Source organism: Hydra vulgaris, chromosome 12 (assembly GCF_038396675.1).
Source record: "Hydra vulgaris chromosome 12, alternate assembly HydraT2T_AEP".
NCBI lineage: Eukaryota > Metazoa > Cnidaria > Hydrozoa > Anthoathecata > Hydridae > Hydra > Hydra vulgaris.
Window position 1 is genome coordinate 54,512,564 of NC_088931.1, and position 22,437 is coordinate 54,535,000.

The following is a 22,437-nucleotide window of genomic DNA, read 5'->3' on the forward strand; positions in this document are numbered from 1 at the left end:
ATCATGTAAGTTGACCCTAAAGCAACCAAGCCAGTTAGTAGCTTGCTAGCCACAGGAATTGCGACGCTATTTGTTATATGGGGCAGGGGGTAGCGGTAGACAAATTAAAAAAAAAATTTTTAATTTATATTTTTATAGTTAACTTGAAAATTTAGTAAAAGTGAGGGATTATTGACGCTCCTCTCTTTTTCCCACTGTTGCCCTCCATAAATTTTTTCCATATTAAAGAGTAAAAACACTTATCTAATTTTTTTCTTCGACAGCTCGTTTCTCGTTCTTATTTTATTATTATTTTCATAAAAAAATTATATATATTATTTTAATAATAATCTAAATATTAATACACTAATTTAATAGTAGTAGTAGTAGCGTCGTTTTTAAAGTAGTTTCTAGGCTTTTCTACATGCGGATCAGTATTCCACGCTAGCTAATGAGTTAAATTGTAAAGGTTTATATATCATATATTCTAAAGTAATTGCATTTGATTTTTTTTTTTTTAAATACATTGCTTAACATAAGACATTATGATTTTTTTTTTATTTCTTTTAAAAAGTTAAATAAAATTGTTTTATAGATGAGAAACCAAGTAAGATTCAACATGGTGTTTTTGTTTTTACTACCAAATAATATCTTTGTTATTAGGATTGCAGGTTTTTGTTGATTTTTACTTGTACATTATATATATATGTTTACCACTTTGTAGATTTATTTACCACTTTAGACTATTAATATTTTGATATTTTTATTTAATTTCTTTGCTCTTTTTTTTGGATGGTCGATATTAGACATAAATAAGTTATTAGAAGAAATACTATCAACTTATAAATAATTGATAATTTATTGAAATGATTAGAACTAGGCAAGCTGAAATTAATTGTCATCAAAATATAAGAAATGCTGCTTGGTAAGAATAAACTAATTTATACCTAAATTAGTACATCATGAAAAGATGAGTTAAAAGTAATTATCACATAAATAAAAGAGATTAGCTAGCTAATTATCACATAAATAAAAGAGTCTAGATGAGATTAATCATCCTCAAAATATATGAAATGCTACTAGACAATCAGAATATATTGTATAGCAAGAAGTGATACTATTCTGGATTATAATTATTTAGGAGAAATGAGCCAGATCTGTCAGCATTGCTGTGCTTAATATTTTTTTGATGAAACACATTTTTTATGTTGCCATAATTGAAAAGTAGTTTTACTTCCATTTTCTGCAAGATTTACAGGAAGTTATATCATAATTCCAATATAAATTTTTTTAAATATATTAGAATTTAATATGCCTGTCTTTATTTTATTTACTGATAGTGTGGTTTAACCTATAAATCGTAGACTGCCATGTTTTAAAATATGTGGTCAAGTTTTTCATTGTGTAGGCCAGATCAAGATATTCCCCCAACATTATCAACTGTATATCTCTGACCCACTTGCAGCAGTAAATTTTAGAAGGCAATAACATCGCAATCAACTTTGCTTACATAATTTAATGTTTCATTTGCAAACTATAGTTAGTGAAGTTGCTGTTGTATTCGTTGGAGATGGTGCTGCACCTGCTTCCAGGGAGGTTATTTACCCAAAAGGTCATTTAGAAGTTTTATTGAGAATGTCAGCTAACTTAGATCCTACGGTTTATTCGCTTTTTTTTTCCAAGAGATGGCATAATTGGTGCACAATCCTGAACATTCAACATTGATTAGAAATCGTGTATCTAAGTTTTACAATAAATTTTAAGTTGAATTATAGTTTTTGATTAGAAAAGATTGCAATTACTCAGTTGTAACAATAGTAATATTGTTGGTAACGTGTCTAATAAAAATAGTGAAATTGAAATGGATAATATTAGGCTCAAAGTTATTAGTGTAAATGGTAATAGGCAACATTAAAATAGTTGTTATCAAATAAAAGAGATAGATTTAGGTAGGATAAAATTAATCGTTGTTGAAATGTAAGAAATGCTGCTCAGCGAGACAGAACTTACTTGCAAGAATTTCAGTGTCAAGCAGTATTAATGTCTGTTAATTCGATTTTACTTTAGACACTTGAGAACAAAGCAAAGTATGAATTTTTCTATTTATAGTAATATTATTTATATATTTATTATATAAACAATATTACTATATATTATTTATATTATTATAATATATAGTAATATTATTATTATATATATATATATATATATATATATATATATATATATATATATATATATATATTACTATTATATTATTTATTATAGTAATATATTGAGTGATTTATAGTATATATATTTATAGTAATATTTAGAATATTAACAGTTTATAACAACAATTTATAAACAAACAGTTAATAACATAAATGATTTTAAATTTTTTTATAATTTCATAAACATAATTGTTCCTTTTTTTTTTTTTAGTAGCCTTCGTCATCGCTTGATTAGTTTGCTTACTGAAACATGGTTTTTATTTTGTAAATTTAACATGACGTTAAGTTTACTCTATTAATCATTAGTCAACTGTCAGAGAGAAGCTGGAACTTAATTAAGAAATGCTGGGAATTTACCTTTTAATCAAGGTAAAAATAATTTTGTTTACTGGTAACATAATAAAATCAGTTACTATTATCTATTGTGTGTTTTTTTACTTTTTTTAACATTCTGCTCTAAAAACAATTTCCTTCTTTCCCTCTTTCTATTAGATGAGAGGGAGAATTAATAAAACTTATTACATATTTCTTAATACCACAATTGATAATGACCATTTACAAGAAATATCTTACAAGTTGCTTGCTATTTTCTGATATAATTGTTTAAATTAATAACTATAATTGTCCCTCGATTGTTCAAATAAAATCTTTTTAGTTCAAGTATTTTAGTAAATAAAATATCTTATTAAGTTCTTGTGTTATTACGTCGTATTGTCTACCCTTTTTATAATATTTTCTTTTTTAATTATTCTGGAGACACATAGTAATGTGTGCTTACAAATATCTTATGCTATGCGCTACTGTTACTGTGTTTGTGTTGATAGAACTAGGCTGTTATAGCTATTTTTTAGTTCTTTATATTTTCTGTAATATTAGTATCCTTATTCTACTAACAATAAAATGCAAATAATACTTTTGTAATAAAAAATTTTAATTTTTTTTCATTTCTTTTTTTAGGTATTTGCAGGCTTTACTTGACTTTCCTTTACTGGTACCTGTTGTGTTGTGACCGATTTTAAAAAGAACTTAACTGATGTTAATGCATTTTTTATGTCGTTAACTATAAGCAATGACATTGCCGATAGGGAGTCAAACTTAAAGTGTTATTTATAGATAAATTTGTATTTAATTTTTTAGATAATATATCAAGTTAATAATGTGTTTTTATTGTTATAAATGATTTAATTACTAATTACGGGTTGCTTACTGCTAGTATATAATAACTGCTTTATTTAATTAAAAAAAATTTTTTTTAATTGTACTTAGCCTTTTTTTTTTTTTTTTTCTTCTTTTAAATCTTTTTATTTATTTACTCATATATTTTTTTATAAGCAACATTCTGTTGAAAAAACAGAAAACAATTTTTAAAAAACATAATAAGCCATAAAAACACTCTTTTTAATTTAAGAAATAAATATAACAAATGTTAAATGATTTATTCCGGTAGTGGTGCAGTGGCATAATGCTTACTTCAAAGCAAGAGGTATATTACAAAGCAAGTGGTATAGTGCAAAGCAAGAGGTTTAATGTAAAGTGTGCCTAGAGCATGAAATATTTCTTTTTTTTAACTTATTATTTTTATTTTTAAATAGTAAATTTACATTGTGTAAAACACATGTAGGTCAGTGCAAAAAATATTTTTGAAATTCATCAAACCATTTTGTTTTTATATCTGTTTGAAGTTGAAGAAAAAAATGAAGAAAAATGTTTATCTTAAAATTATACAAAATACTGTTTTTAACAATAACTGAAGTGCTATACAATAAAAACTACTTGAGAAATTGAAAAAAAGTTCTATCCTGATCTGGAAACGATATTTAATTTGTGATTTGATAATGATATTTTATTTACTGATATATTTTTGCCACAAAAAATAAATGAATGATTTATAAATTTAAATTGCGCGTTTGCGCTTTTTTTTCTTTAAGAATTATGTATAGAATCATAAAAAATTTTTTTTTGTAAAAATCTTGTTTTATGTAACATTAGTTATTTTTAAAGTAGTGTTTCATAAAACAATTGTCATAGCATTAAGTACTCAGTTTAAATAGTACCTGGACACTAGGGTGTCCCAAAAAATAATGAAAATTTGAAAATCAAGAGACTATACTCTCCAAACTATGTGATTTGGTCTATAAACTATGTGATTTGATATATAAAAAAATTTGATCCAAAGTTTGCAACTTTGCTAGATGTATAATTATAAATCCAGAGAGATTTATATTTTTTTACGGTTTTACGCGCATATTACTGAGACAATTTTCCTTCAATAAATATAAAAAATCCTAACTTGCAAGTTTATTTTGCAGAATTAAATAATGAAATAAACAACCGCCACAGAGAGAAAAAATGAATCACAAAGTTAAAAATCTTTTTCTTAAATTAAATGCATAGGAAAACAGTTATAAAGTATATGCTTTTGTGAGTTGATTTTTTGGCATTTTGGCTTGTAGTTTTTTTCTATGATCTTTTGCAACAAGCATTATATTTTGTCTTTGATCATCATTTGTAGATGCCTTCACAAAGTCTTGTATAAGCTTGATGTTTCTTTCTGCGCAATTATTAGTAGTAGAGAGATTTACAAATAAACAGAACTTACGAAAACTTTCAGTATTATCCCAAAATTTTACTCTACCGTAAACCCATTGTTCAACTTCGCTTTTTGAAATTCCAATAATTTAAAAAAGACTCTGGACCAACCAGAAGAGATAATGTTGTTTTGAAATAAAGAACTGGAATAATTTGAGGATACCCAATATGAAATGTAGGCATAGGAAATTTAAGTAGGTTATTAATCATTTTTATTTTTTCATTGTCTTCAACGCCATGATCTCCAATTGCTCACACAACAAGCTGAGGAGTTAAGTACCAAGAGTGTCGTTTTATACTCTTTGTTAAAGACTATCCTAATTAGTCATCATATTGCTCTTGTATTTTAAGACTTGCCCTGAAAGCATTAAGGTCATTCTTGGGTGCTTTTGAAGACTGAGAGCTTTTTAAAAACCATGGTACATAGAATGTCGGTAAAAAAACTTCCCTTCTGTACCTCATTTTCTTCCTTTTCTGTCAATATTTTAACAACATTTTTTGTCATTTCCAATGTATGGAGGTAAAGTCCATCTGCCATAAAACGTGCCTCATGACAAGCGCCAGGTTGATGGAATTTAAAATTAGTTACATTTCCACCAAGATAAAAAACAACAAGCTGGCCAATCACCTCTTGCAAAAGTATTTTTGAGCAGAGCTTTTGAACAGAAAATAAGGGCATCTTTTGAGTGTACAACACTGAATCAACTTCTAAGTTATCCCAACTCATTTTTACAATATTATTTAGAGAGTTCACTTCTGTACAAATTTCATTCCACTTTTTTTTAACTTTAAATATAATGCTCTATGGGGACCTTTAGTCTTTCCTGTGAGTACTTCCATGAAGTGAGACATATGCAGCTCATATATGTGATGCCTGCATAACAACCATATTAAAGGGAGACTAAGTTTTACGCTCAGCAATTGAATTGTTCCAGCATATTTTCCCGTGTTACTACTGGTTGTATCACAACAGCAAGCTAACAATTGATTCCGGATGAGCATCCCGAGAGCTAATGCTCACAGCCAATCTATCATAAACAACAGATATTTGAAGGTCTTTTGAAATTTCTTTAACTAGTTTAGTGTCAAAAAATAGAACTAGTCTTTTAGCATTTAGTAAATCAATTATCTGCTTTCTTAGAAGGTCCCCTTTTGACTGAATTATCTGAAACCGTTTTCTGTGAACAGAAGACCTAGAGATGTTTATTTCCTTAAAATTAACATTAGATTTGGAAATAATGGCAGACATAATTGCGATCTGAGGTCATATTCCAATATTATATTTTGCTGCCACAATTGATGTTGCTTCAATAAGCTCATCAGGAGTAAGCTCTATGATTATTTCAGTTTAATAAATAAATTTTTTATTTAAATTTGTTGTTGAATTAATATGCCTCTATTAATAATAAAGTTGTTCTGGAAATATAATAAATACTTGATTATAAATAAAAATTATTTTTAATAACGTACTAGTACTTTATTTTTTTCTTCATAAGTTTTTCATCAAATTCATCATCTGTTGAAGAGTCAAATTTGCAGTCAGTTGTTTGAAATCCATCTTAATTTTCACTACATATTGGTATACTACTATCCTGGCCCCCCTGAGCTTCCTTGAACTCTATGAATCTCTTTTTGTTTTTGTTTTTCTATAGTTAGAAATCTGAGTCTCCTCTTTTCAGTTCTAGCTCTGTAAGCTGTATCATATTTTTCCTCAATGAAAATTATCCTTTCATTCATTTGGTCTTTAAAGAATTCTAGATCATTTTCAACTACTTCTAGATCATTATTAGCTGCTCTTATTTTCTGCTCAAAATCCATTTTTGAAATATTAAAAGATTACTTAATTCGAACTTAAATTCTTATACTAGAATGTTATGTTTTGTTTTGGAATGTTTGACGGTAAAGAAAAGTTTATAAAGATTCTTAAGCTTATCTAATAAATCTTTCTGCATGATTTTAACAAAAATGCTTTTTTAATAACAATTATTACAAAAGTGAAAGTAACAAAAATATGGAAAAAATTGTTATATCCAAATTTTCAAAATATACATCTTGCAATTGTCGACTAAATGAACGATAACATATTTAAATGAACGACAACATGGGTATTTTCTTTTTCTACAGACCAAAACCTAAACATTTGAGAGTATAGTTCTTTTTTTTTTTTGGGACACCCTACTGAACACGAGAGTTAATAACATAACTAATATTAGCAATTTTTAATGATTTTAATGAGCAGAGATGTACAATTATTTTTCTTCTTTAAAGTTGTTAACTTTAAAGTTTGGCGTTTTTATTTTATCATTTTTTTGAAATTGTTGTATGCAACTAAGAACATTTTCTCTTCCAACTGTACTTTATTTTTTGTTTTTTTATTCAATATTTTTATGTATTTTTCTTATAGCTTTTACCGCAATTTGCAAAGTCATTGCAAAAAAATTTTTTACTGCTAAGATTTCCAAACTATGTTAAAGAAAAGAAAATTTTTAAAAATAAATTTAATTCAAGTTACTTTAAATGTTCGTATTACATTTAACTATTTTGTTTTTTTATTTATAGTTTCAAACCAATACTACTTTTTTCATTCCATTACGAAAGTGTTAATATACAAAAGTGCTAAATGTACTTATAAGTGTATATAAATGCATTGCCAGATAAACCATAATCAAATATTAGGGGGGGGGGGGGGCAAAATTCTATATTTTTTGTTTAACCAGTTATTCTTTATTAATTTTTTTAGAAATCTTTGAAAAACAATTCAGCTTTTTCTATTTTTTTATGGTTGGCCTTCTACTTCTATTTAAACATTTTTAAAGATGCAAAAAAAAACATTTAAACGAAAAATCTTTGCAGCGGTTATTTTGTGCCAGTCAAAATTTATGCAATTAAAATTTTGATTGGATAAATTTGAATGAAAATGAATAATAGCTGCATTTAAAAAAAAAAATGTAATAAAACTTTTTTTGTTAAAACGTACACTTTATAAATACTTAAAAAACAGCTTTTGTTTTACTTTGCAAGAGTATAACAATATACAACTTTGCTTTTATTATTGTTAACTAAATTTAGATATCAATTAAAATGAAAAAATTGTAACAAGACGTAATAACAAAATAGTTTTAAATCAAAATAAACAAACTCCTTAAGAAATTCTCCCTGTAGTTGATAAATTTTATCATACAAAGTTGCCTTTACTCAGAGATGTTCTTTCACTTGTCTTTATCGAAGCCAACAATAAATTATCTTTTGAAAGTGCTTGTCGAAGAGTTGCAAAGTTAGTAGAAATTTAGTGGACAGAACGTAATATCACACACAATATCATATCAGGCCATTTTAAAACGTCTGCAAAGTAAAATCAATGAATATCGCTACTTAAAAGATGTTGACAAAAACAAGCAAGGTTTTATTGAGTAGATGTATTTCTATGAACGAATCCTTTAAAAAACTTTTTGAGATTTTCTGCTTCAATCCACAACGTCGCGAAAAGCTAGAGAAGTTTTTCGGTATTTCAATGAATGCTGAAGACTACTCATATCTAGAAAACATGCGCGGTAACAGGAATTTTACATGTCAAAATGTTGATAAAACTTTCCATCAAAAAGTTATTAATGACAAAGGAAAAATGGAGAAAAAATAAGAAATGAAACAGCAGTTTATCAGACAATGTACATTGATAATGATGATAGCGAGTTAAGTGAATTTGACGAGGAAGATGAATTTCTTGATAGAGAATTAACAAAAAATGAATATCAGTTCTTTGAAAAAGACACTGAACCAATTTAAAAAAAGAGAGTTATGTTTGTTGATGTAAGTGAACCAAAACTGCCATACATGACGAGATCAATACCAAAATTAATATTTGAAGATAGTTTTCACAATACTTATTTTCCACCTAATGTGCGACAATCAAAAAACTTAGTCTTAAGTGATATCTACCATGCGTGTGCAGAGTTAGATGGAGAAGGGTTCTCGATGAGGGAAATGCAAATTGCACTGAAAGTAATCGGCAATCAAATTTTTAAAACAAAATGGAAAACTCCAGATGAAACTGACCATATATCTAAGTACGATAAAAATGATTGTGAAGCTATTGAGAACACATTTATTGATTCTAACACACTCCCAACACTCAGTGCCATACGTAAAAAACTAAAACAGATGCACGCGTATTCTCTTGGCTTGATTGCAGACAGAGTTGTTCAAGCTAAAAATAGTGGCAATATAATAACTCACGCAACTGACTCTACCACTCAAAAGCATGTTGGGACCTTTGCACCTTCTGGTTTACATATTAACCGAGAATATTATTTTCCTTTGCCTACATTAGCAATTGCTTCAGAAACTACAGCAAATATTGCAGATGGAATAAAAACAACATTTGAAATGTTACAGGAAGCCTCAAAATACACCTCAGAAGAACTATACCAGAAGGTAGATGTTCCTATGACTGACAGTACTGTTCATAATATAGGAATATCTAAAATCACAGCTGATATACTCGATAGAGAAATTCCTGCTGGTAAACTGTTTTGCACTTCACGTACAGCTTTAGGTTTTGACAGAGCTATTGAAAAAGTTCTAAACCAAATTGAAAATGAAATGAATATGGATAACCTTTTCAAAGGCTTTCTGTTAGATATATTTATTGACAGAAGAACGGAAACATTATCCTTAACTTTTCTATCATGGCTACTAAACTTGTTTGGTCCGAGTTTTATTCAAAAACCACGGAATTATCATAAAGAATTTAAAAATTTTATGCAGCGTAAAAACAAAGATATTTTTTATTTTGAATTTAAAGATGTTCGATTTGAATGTCTTTCGAAATGTTCTTCTATAGTTTGCTTTCACTGGGATGACTTTAAGGAGTTTTTAGACCAACGAATATATCACAAATAAACTTGCTTGTTTAGTCCGAGATTCTATGAATTTTGATTACATTATAGTTACTTTAGTCGTGGTAGCAGCTTTTGGAATGCAAGTTATTTCACCATTTTTCTGTAAAACTAAAGGTAAAGCCATGCATTCTAAACTGCAAATATTCTTTAGCAAGATGTATGCAAGCTTATCTAATGATATCATAAATGAACAATTCTTTGAATTTAAAGAGCCATTTGTTCAAGGAGTATCAAAGATACTTTTTGAAAATCTCATTAAAGAAGATTATGGCTTAGAAGTTGTTGATGTAGTTCGAAAATACACATCAAAGAACTTTGATGATTGTATTATTCTTGCAAATATAGTTCGGCAAAGTTTAGCTATAGTTCTTTAACACTATTATGCATTATGGTTTTGGAGAAAGAAACAATGATCGATTACCTGATGAGAATTATGTTTTTAATCAAGTTGTTGGAGTTGATAAAACAGTTACAAATAATATTGAACTTGAGCGTCAGTGTGGAACTCATAGCAATCGAAAAAAACCATCACTTTCAACAGTTTCACATGGTAATGTTCTTAAATATTCAAACCATTTAAGAAATGAAGATTCAAATAATTTAGAACTATTTCGGAAAATGGGTCCTATTGTTAGAAATATTGAAAGTATAGAATACAGTTGGAACCAGTGACAGATTCAACTGAGACAAAGCGGCTTAACTAAAAAAGAACAACAAGCATCAGGCATCCAGGAGAAATTCCATTTTAACTTGTTTAAAATTACAAGGTGGCCCATTTAATAGTGCATCAGATGTCAGTGAATATATTGAAAAAGAGCAAGATCTGAAAAATGCCAAAAATGATTGAAGAATGAAATAATTTATTTTACAGATACAAGTAGGTCATTGCTGCGGAAATCAACTCTATTTAAAATCATGATTTTTGATAAAAATAAAATGAGCACCATCTTATATCTATAGAAGAATATTAATTTAAAGGTTCTACTTGGAAAGTCATCACAGCAATCCACAATCATCTACGATGACTTCCACAAAGTTATTTCGCACTTTCAATAGAGGTTGAAACAAATTATTATTAATATTAGACTATCTTGATGATGTGCAATGTCTAATTTTTTGTGTTATTTATAACTAGGAAAAATGATAACATGTTTTATTAATAAAATTAAAAAAAAAATTTACCATGTGTTTTATATCGCTTATATTTGAAAATAATAATGATTTCATTTAATTTAACAGTAAATTATTTTGTCATAATAATTTAACCCCCCCCCCCCCTACAAGTATGTAGGTAAAATTATTTCATTTATTAAAAATATTTTTGAGAATTTTATTAGTAAATTTTATGTAACAAATTTATGAAAAGATGATTTTTTCAGTTTTTAAATTGCTTATAAACAAGTTTTTTTTTTATCATTGACTTTTTGAATCGATCATAAATGAATGTTGAGTATGAGTATGAGTAGTATGCAAAGAATTTGTTAAAGCCAAAATGTTAAAAAAAATGTTGATTTATTTTTTAACCATTAAGAAATTCAACCATAAACAATTGCCCCCTCTTTAAAAAAAAAAAAACAAGACGAATGTTTTAAAGAAAAAATATATTTAAGTTTAAATAAGTATATAATTAAATTAGCATTGATTTACATGAAACATAATATTACAAATATATTATTATTTGATTGATTATTATTTGAAATATATTATTATTTGAATTAGATTGCTTCAGCAGATACTTTAAAGAAAGTTCTATTTTTATTGGTAATTTTAACATATATTGTTTGTTAAAATAAAGCTTGTTTTTTTGTTATAACTAATATAATTGTACTTACATATAAATAACATGTTATATAAAGGATATATAAGATAATGTTATATAAATGTTATATATATATAACTTTGTAAATCAAAATGCAAAAATGTTTTGACAAATGTTTTAATTACCTATAAATATTTTAAAAAATAATTTTAAAAATTACCTAAATTCTCAATAACATAGTGTTTGGAAACTGGTTCACAAAATGGCAGAGTATAATAATCATATGGTATTTGAGTTCTTACGCTTGTCATCTTTACAGCCTAAATTATATATAGAACCAAATAAAATATAATTATATAAACAAGTAAAGCAAAAAGTATAAAAACAAGTAAAAAACAAAATATAAATAATAAAATTAAAAACAAAAACAAACAAAATTTTACGTTTTTAAAACGAGTTTTAAAAGAATTCAAAATCATCAGATACAACCCAAAAATATTTCAATAAGATAAATTATTGGCTTAAAAATGGGTTAGGATCTCAGAAGCCAAAGATAAAATTAATTATATGAAATTTCATAAAATATTATCATGACATGCATGTCATAATACTATTTTAAGTTTCAAATAAGGGCATTTGCTTGAATGTAATCAATAAAAATTAAATTGGATTTAAAAAAAAAACGATTTAATAGAGCAAAAAATAAAAATTTAAAAACAAATTGACAAAGCTTTAAATTTCTTGTTTATTGTAAATATTGCAACAACAAAAAATCCCAGGAGGTAACTACAAGGAATTTCATTACTAACAAAAATTAGTTTTCTCAGGAGAGGTATGTGATTGTATGGCACATCTAACCATGCATATAGTATTTTGTTTTAAAATAGTGATGTAGTGGTAGAGGACTCGCCTCATAAGTGAGAAGTTCCGAGTTCGATCCCCACCATGTTCCTGGTAGTATAATGCTCAATTTGTTTCTCTGTGCAGTTCGTGCTTCAGAGTTAAAGAGTTGAGAGAAGGTTGTAACCACAATTAAAGAAGTCTCCTCGATTGTAGTGGCCTTGGGGAGGTGAATTAACATAATAAAAAAACACAAACTAAATAGCTAAACAAAATCTTAACGAATTATAAACACAAATACAAGAAATTAATAATAATAATAATAATAATAATAAGTCAGATCCTTAACAACTGAGAACAGGTGTAGAGTACAATAGTACAAGATATTGTACTATAACAGTTATTATTAATTTTTGAAAAATCATACTTTCTTATAGCTACATAATTTGTCAAGGTAGTTCTTGGATAGGTCAACCAAGTCAGTTTCTATGACCTCATTTGTCAAGTTATTTTATGGATTAGTTACTCTGTTGAAGAAGAAATCTATACTTTTACAAAAAGATTTACTCAAAGTGTAGTTGTGCTGACATAGGTTGAATTTTTTTGAATCAAGAAATAATATCAAGATAGTGGTCAATTTTGTATTGTTAGATTACATCACCTGGCAGCCTAGGTTCTTGTAAGGTTGTCAAATTTGTCATTTTTATTCATCTTTGGTTAGAAGATTTTTTAAGTGATGGTATGAGTTGGGTTTCTTTATGTTGAATTTTTTCAATTTTGTTCATACCCTGTTTTAGATAGGAACACCAAATTTGCACAACATACTAAAGATCTGGACGCACAAATGATATATATAATTTTTTAACCATACTTATATCTATGTTTTTGAAGGTTTGACGAATTAAACCCAGGATTGAATTAGCTTTACAAATTGTTGCATTATTTACAATTCCCATTTAGATTTGATTGAATTATAACACCAATTCAAAATCAGTTACTGTCAAAATGTAATCTGGATTTGTATCTGAATCATGCATTACATAAATGGTTTGAGGATTTTTTTTGCCAATATGCATGACCTTCTATAATTATATGTATGACCTTGTATATGACTTAACCAGATTAATGACCATATCATAAAATAATTTAGATCTGTTTGCAGCTTTTTAGGACCTTTAGCCGATTTTATAATTATATTATAATTTATATATTATTTTATAATTATTATATATATTTATTTTTTTACTGTCATCTGCATACAACTTTATATAGTTATGGATATCATCAGGTAGGTCATTGATAAAGATTAAGAACAAAAGTGGCTCTGAAACTGAGCCCTGAGGCACACTACAAATAACTGGTAACCAGTACGATACTTAATCTCCTAAAAAAATTTGCTGTATTCTATTATGTAAAAAATCCTCTGTATATTTAATGATTCTATTATATTAATTTGGCATGTGGCAATTTATCAAATGCTTTATAGCTTGTTTGACTTCTTTATCAATCCATGGATTTATATAAAACACTTCTATTGCTCTTTTAGGTATATACTTTTTACAAGCTTCATGTTATATATTTGGTATATATCATGGTAAAAATTTGGTAAATCTAAAATTGGTAAATTTGGTAAAAGTAAAAATCAACATTCTTGTCAGCCCTCGGACTTAGAGTTAGCAATCAGCAATGCCAACCTTGTTTTTATTTTTTATCATAAAACCTTGGTATCAAATTTTTCTTTGCCGACATGATACTGACCTCTAAAAGAATAAGGTTGGCAAATTATTGCTGACCTCATTGTTCCTAATTCCGAGGGCTGTCTTGTTAATTTGTTAATGAACATTTTTAGCCATCTTACTTTTTCAAAATAATATTCTAAATATGTATATTTTCCCATCTTATAATTGAATAACAATTTACCATAATTTGATTTTAATCTATTACACTGATGGTTTAGTAAATATTTAAAATGCAATACAAGATGTGCGGTATCAATACTGCTCATTGGTGGACATTAAAAAAAAGACAGTTGTTTTATATACAAAATTAATGTCTTTTTCTTAATTTAAAAGTGTTTCACTTGATAGAATTTAGAAAAGATTGAATTTTTAAAGTTATTGAATCTAATTTCTTTGAATCTTAACTATTTAAAATTTGAAACTTTGATATTTTCTAATGTCTGCTAAGTAAATAAAAAAAAAAAAGATCAGTGAAAAGGAACCGGCATCCAATACTGGACTAACGGTGGGGCCTCATATAAAACATTAGACCAAGCCAAGCAATTAAAAATCATTGACTTTAAATGAGACGCTTTTAAATTCAAATAATTATTAGGTTTGAACTATTAAGACGCTTTTAAATTAAAAAATTATATTAATTTTATGTTTTTTTTTGTTTATATTTTATTTGTTTTATTATTTGTTAATATTTTGTTTCTCTTTTCAGTATATGGTTTATTTATAATTTTCTCTTCCGTTTAGTTTGTTTTTTTCAGCACATTTTTAAAACAAGCAAACTATCAAAACATGCAAAATGCTAGTTAACAAAATATTATATGCGTGGTCAGATAAGGCATCTGACTGAACACCTTTGGTCAGAAGGCTTACAAAATAAAGTAAAGAGGAGTAGTAAAAGCCTATATAGTTTTTAATATATGCGATTACATGCATGTCTTTCTGTGAAAGACTGGTGTAATACAAGGTAATAAGTATAATTGAAAGTATAATTGACAGCTGCATATAATTTTTTAATTTACATTATTTATATTATATAAATTGTTTAAGTATGCATTTTTTATAATAAACATTAAAAAATTGTTTTTTTTTTAAAAATAAACAATGACATTCTATGACAACGAAAGTCTCTTTAACGAACTTTAATATAAGAATAATTAAAGTTAATTCATTTAAAAAGATAAACCAAAATTTCGTTGAAAAAAAAAAGATTAATGTTTTAGAAAGCCACCACAATTAAATAAGTTTGATCTTTAATGGTTTTATATTATTAAAACGCTTTTTAATAAAGTAACAAAACACTTCTTATGAATTTTTACAGTAAGTATTAATAAACTGTTGCTTTTTAATATAATTATGTATTTTTTATGATAAATGTTTCTCTTTTGAAACAAATTAAAACAAAGTACAAATGTTAAAACAAATAATTAAATGGTATTTTAGTGCTTAATTATTCACTTGTTTACATTTACATGAAAACTGATATTTTTAAATTAGTAAAAAAAAACCTATAATTTAAATCAAGTGTGAGTATACTTTAACAATCATTAAAAGTAATTTGTGCTTTGTTTATTAATGTTTGTTAACGTTCTAAACATTAATAAAGATAAAAGATTATTCTAAATGTAATTAAAAGTATGATTTAAATAAACTAAGCATGCAAAAATTATTCTGACTGTAATTAATTACATGATTTAAAAAAATTTTTTTTTAGATAAGTTTAAGTAAGTTCTTTTAGGGCACTTTTATATTTTGAAAACATATCAAATACCGTGGTCAAATCGTCAAAACAAAGCATTTTTTGCGTGGCCATATAATTGAATGTCTTCCAGTGAAACACTGTATACATACTTTTAAAAAATTAGAAAATCAAAAAAAAAATTAAAATTGATTTAAATAATTCTTTCATCAAAAACATTTGATAAATTGAACTGTAAGGAAATTTCTTTGTTTATTAAATACCACATTTTTACTTATTTAATACCACATTTTATCCCAAAGACTCCAAGAGTCACATGCCTGGCTTGGGGGTATAAATATGCATCAATTCACCTATTGTCGTGAAACCAGATTCCAATCCTTTGATCATTCTTTTATGTACTTTTGCTTAGCACCTTATCACTCTATCACTTTTCCCTTTGCTCTTTATTGCTCTCCTTCTTCCCAAGACTGCACTCTTTTAGATGCAATTTCTGATCAAATTGACCATGCCCTCTTTCTTTACTCCTCTGCCAATGTTGTTAATATTGATGACTTTAATGTCCATCACACTGAATTTGTTTTCCTGACAACCCTATTTATTTACCTTCACTCCTTAAGTCTTGTCTCTGACCCTAGCTTGTATTGAGTTGTTCTGATCATGCAATAATCATTATAAATCTTTTATTTCATACTTCATTTTCGGACTCACCCTATCATTACACTACTTACTGCAACCCTAAAGCTGACTGGGATTCTTTTTGTAATTTTCTTCATGATGGTCCTTAGCATAGCCATGATGATGATAGCGCCTTCTACATAACCAACTGGATTCAGGAAGGAATGGAAGCTTTTAGTCCTTTTTGTTGGCTCCGAGTCAAGTCTTATTATACTTCATGGCTTTCACCTTCTTGTGCAGCTGTTATATCTAATCATAATCATTTTTTTCATCTTTTTTAAAAGAACAACTCTCTTGAGAACAAACAGCTATTTATTATTGCAAAAAATTGATGTAACAAGGTGCTGTCTGATGCTAAGCTCCATTATTCTCAGTTCACTAAATTTCACATCTTACATCAGAAGTTAGGCTCTAGAGGCTTTTGGAAAATCTCCAACAGCTTCATTAACGAGGGTAGGTCTAACATTCGATCTCTCATAAATGGTACTGATCTTATTACCTCTCCCAAGGATAAGGCAGAACTATTTGAAAAGAACTTTTCTTCTAATTCGAATCTTAAATTTTATAGCCATTCTCTTCCTTCCATTCCAATTAAACAGGTTAACCTATTGTTGTCCAGCTTCCATTGCTAAAGTCATTTCTCAGTTAAACTTTTCTAGAGCTCTAGCTCTTTTTTCTAGCTCTTTTTTCTTCCAGGAAAACTGAGTCTTGTTTTCCTGGTTGCTGGAAAATGGGATCTGTTGTTTCAATTTTCAAAAATTATGTAGAACATTCTGACCCCTCCAATTATTGTCTGATCAATCTTCTTTCTGTTATTAGCAAGGTATTTGAGTCTTTGATCAACAAATTTTTCACATCCTATCTTAAGTTAAATAACTTACTGTCAGACGATCAATGCGGTTTTCTTCAATGTTCTATCCTTGGTCCTGTTTTGCTTCTTATCAACATTAATGATTCTCCTGACAATCTTACATCTAAAGTGGCTCTATTCGCTGATGACTCATACTCATGACTTTATACTCATGTCATTATAAAAAGCCTTCTCTTTTTGATTGCTTAGAACAAACAGCTGATATTAAATCTGATTTTACTTCTGTAACAGATTGGGGTTTGCAGTGGCTTGTCAATTTTAAACCCAACAAAACTCAGTTATTTACTGCAAATAACTATCACAATTTGGTTGACATTCCTATATTAATAAATGGCAACCCTATTACTGAGTCCTCTCTCATAAACTCATTCTTGTCTTAGGTCTTCTTGGATTATCATTTACTACTAGCTTTTCATGGAAACCATATATACAATCGATCGCTAAATTAGCATTCGCTAAGGTTGCTTCTCTTTATCATACTCACTATTTTTTTACTCTTGATTCTATACCTCCACAAATCTCTAACTCGTCTTATTCGTTTTATTTGTCTAGTTTTTTTCCCCACATTTCAACCTTTTGGACCTTGGTCCCATCTTCATGCTTACTTGACTCATACAATCTACAACTTTTCATGTCTTCTGTCAAATGTTTCCTTGCTCTGTAACTCTATTCTTTTTATTCCTAGTAACTCCAAATTTAATAGTGGTTGCTTGCAGTTTTATTGGGAGTGAATTAAAAAAAACATAGAGTTTATATAAATGGAAATCGATGTATACTTGTTTTATTTGTTAACTTTGTATTAAACCAGAGTTGTCAACTGGGCTTGAAAAGGAGACATTATTTAAAGATGAGTACTGGAGTTTGTCTAAATGTTTTTTAAATAATTTTTTAATTTTTTTAACATTAGCCTTTTTAACATCACTATTGTAGATAATACTGTTAAAAATTGCCAGCATACTCGTCGAATAAATGGGTGGAAACGTATTAAAAAAATAATTTTTTTTTATAGTTGTTGTTATAAACAGTTTAGAAAAACTTTTAATTGAATGATGTTATGTATTTAGAACTTTTTTTTTACATCTTCACTTTTCTTCACCTAGCCATATCTGGGGGAGATCTTCTAATGATGCCCTTTCTCTTTTAAACAGGGTGCAAAAACCCATTGTAAACATAGTTGGACTTGCTCTTGCAGCTAACCTCTAACCATTATCACATCGCCATAATGTTGCTTCTCTTTCTCTTTTCTACAAATACTATAATGGGCACTGCTCTAAAGAGCTAGCATCTCTTGTGCCATCTACTAAAATTTAAGTCTCATCATTTTATTGTGGCTGTTCCTAAGTGCTCCAAAAACTCTTATATCTCTAGTTTTTTTCCTCGAACATTAATCTCTTGGAATTCGATTCCTTCATCTTGCTTTCCTGATTCATATAACTTGTAATCTTTTATGTCGTCTGTCAATCGTTATCTTGCTCTATAATCTTTATCTTTTCTCTTCCAGTAACTTCCAACTCTAATAGTGGTTGCTTGCAGCCTTGTTGGAAGCAAAGATGTTAAAAAAAAAAATAAAAAAAAAACTTCCAACAAGGTTGCAAGCAATCACTATTAGATTTGGAAATTAATGGAAGAGAAAAGATGAAGTTTATAAAGCAAGATAACAATTACCGGATGACAGCAAATTATATGAAATTTGCATATTATGTAATATGAGATTGCAAATTATATGAAAGATGAAGGTAACAAATTCCAAAGAACTGATGTTCAAGGAAAAAAACTAGACAAAAAGAATTTTTGGAGCACTTAGGAACAGCCGCAATAAAAAGATGAGACTTAATTAAATGATGAGTAACACAAGAATAAATTTATAGAGATAAAATGTGTGCTAAAATAGCATAATTATACTTTTGGCTTTCTAGATTTTAAAAGATTTTTGTCCAAGAAATAAATTAATAAACAAGTTGAATAAGCTTTGCTTATGTAAAGAAAAACATTGTACACAGGAGAACAATAATCATTGATGATTGATAGGTAGGTATGTGAATCAGAAACTGAAATAACTTTCCAAACATTATACTGAATGTTTTAAAAAATTTTGAGGGTAATAAAGAAACCGTAACTATTGAAATTTTTAACAAGATCCTCAAGATTTTCTTTTACATACCAAGTTAATTTTGTCAAATTTGAAATTATCATTAGTTTATTACAACATAACCAAACCCAGGCCTCAGCAGGAAGAAATGAGTGCAAGAACAGTGAAAAGCTCTCCTAAAATGAATACGACGAGTTATGTGAGCTGCTCCTCTACACAGCTTCTTAGGAGAGCTTTTGGTTTTTGTGAGAGCTATCTGCTTATTCATAAAAATAATTGCTTAATAACTACAAACTTTTGGTTTTATACTTGTTACGCGCCCAATGCGTGACAAAATTTTTTTTTAATGAGCGTTGACGTTTGTATTTTTTACGACGAATGCCTAATTTAAGAGATAAGAGATATATAAAGGAAAAAGATATATAAAGATAAGAGATTATTAAGAGATATAAAGAAGTTTTAATTTCAAATTATTTTGATTCTAGTTCATAAGTTATTAGACATATCAATGATGCTTATTGAATTTGATTAATTTTTATTTCTTCAAAACAACATTTGCAAAGTGCGGGCAAATTAATGATAACTAATATTTTAAGTAAAATTTTCATGCTTTTGTTAGCGCATGCAAAAACCATGCTAAAACAAAATTACTATCTTTGATAGCGTACTTAATTATTTTACTTAATAGTAATGCTATTGAAAGAAATAATCATGTTTTAGCATGTGTTTTAAATTTTAGTATTTAATTGTTTTTTATCATAAATATGTGTTTTTTATAATAAAAAACTTTCAATGACATAATTATTTGGAAACAAAAATTGCTGAAGTAATATGTGTATTTAAAAAGTTTTAACAAACCCCAATGTTTGCATATGCAAAAATATAGAAACGTATATATTAATATTATTTTTTTTATGTTTGGTTTAATTACTTCGTATTCAAAAAAAAATTGTTGTTAACTATAAACAACTTTGTTTTCTGTTACTAAATAATTCAATAAAATAATTTTGTTCATTTTTCTGTCTTTTTTTAAAGAAAAGTTTGCACTTTTTAAATTTGATGTGCCATTTCAAGCATGTTTGTTGCGTTAATATTACAAGAATATATGCATAACAAGTGTCATTTATTGCAACATGAAAAAATTTTTTAAGCGAGTGTTGTTTTTACTGCTTATAAAAAAAGTTTTATACTTTCTTATTGTAATAGAACACAGGTATTTTAGGAATTATTAAAAAAGTTATTAAAATGACTGCATTTTTTACTTTAGTTACAATAATATTTATACTTTAGAGAGAACAAGTTATACTTTTACAAGAGGTATAAATTGCTCCTATAAACCGTTTTAGGGGAGTGTGGGCAAGAGCTTGCTGCCGAGGCCTGCAAACCTTTATGTTTTTCATGTCTATATAACCAGCACTATGGTAGCTATTTTTCAAATTAGATCTAATATATTCTGAAAACAGTTGCTATAATTTAGGGTATATTTACAGAAATATACCATAACTATTGAAATTTTTAACAACAAAAATTTACAACATTTACTGTATAATTATACTGTATAGATATTTACCGTATATAAATATACCTTAACTATTAAAATTTTTAACAAATAGATCTTCAAGTTCTTCTTTCACATACCAAGTTAACATTACTAAATTATTATACTATAATTAATAGCTTTGAAGTTTAATAATGAATGAATTTCAAACTTATTAAATGATGATTACCCATTCTTTGATAATGCTACCAGGAAAGTAGCCAACAGATGAGTACCTGTCAACAGATTCAACTGTAAATACACATAGCAATGCTGTAGTGTTGTAATGGTAGGTAATATTATAAGTAGTTGTGTAGTAGCAGAGCATTTTCTTTATAAGTTCTATCCCCACCATGTTCCTGGTAGCACAACACTCAACTTGTTTTTCAGGGCAGCAACATTGTTCAATAAGGTTTGTATTTTGGGTTAAAGAAGGCATAGAGTGTTGTAACCACAATAATGTAACCTTTTTTCATGTTAAATTGATTTCAAAAGATAAAACATTTATCATAAATGATATATAATTATATAAATAAAAAAATAAAATAAATAAAAATATACACATATACATATATATAAACATACATATGCATATATATATACATATATATATGAATATACAAATACATATATATATAAACATACATATGCATATATATATACATATATATATGAATATATATATACATATATATAAACATACATATGCATATATATATAAATAAATATATATATGCATATATATGTTTATATATATACCTATATATCTGAATATATATATATACATATATATAAACATATATATGCATATATATATACATATATATAAATCTGAATATATATATATATAAATATATATATACATACATTTATAAATATATATATGTATATATATATATATTCATATATATATAAATATATACATACATATATATAAATATATATATATATACACATATATATATATATATAAGTATATATATATATATATATATATATATATATATATATATATATATATATATATAAATGTATATGTATGTATATATGTAGATATGTATGTATATATGTAGATATATGTATATATGTATATATATGTATATATATATATATCCAATTGGTTTCAAAAGATAAACATATATCATAAATAATATACAATTATATAGATAAAAAATAAAATAAATAAAAAAATATATATATGCCAGGGATGCGGAGTCCCAATAAGGACTCTGGATTAGAAAATCACAAAAAGATTACTTTATCCTAGTTTTTGGTATCCAGGAGCTCTAAAAATATAAATAAGTTTATGGACTACTAATAGGAAAAAATTAAGACTTTTAGGTTAGAGAAACAAATGTTTTTATATATATAAACATATATAATATTATATATTTTACATATATATAAACATATATATATATATACATATATATACAAATAAATATATATATGAATATATATGTTAATATATATATATATATATATATGAATATGTATATATACATATATATATATAAACATATGTATGCATATATATATATATATATATATA

At 26.8% G+C, this 22,437-nt stretch overlaps 1 protein-coding gene across 1 annotated transcript in view; it reads right to left on the reverse strand.

The window, feature by feature from the left end:
• LOC100214813 (transmembrane 9 superfamily member 4) overlaps window positions 1–22,437 on the reverse strand; it is an 80,808-nt gene that overhangs the window by 37,220 nt on the left and 21,151 nt on the right. Inside the window, exon 2 of the mRNA XM_065813731.1 lies at window positions 11,659–11,758. Coding sequence (XP_065669803.1) covers window positions 11,659–11,758 — 100 coding nt within the window. The remainder of the gene's footprint in view (window positions 1–11,658; window positions 11,759–22,437) is intronic.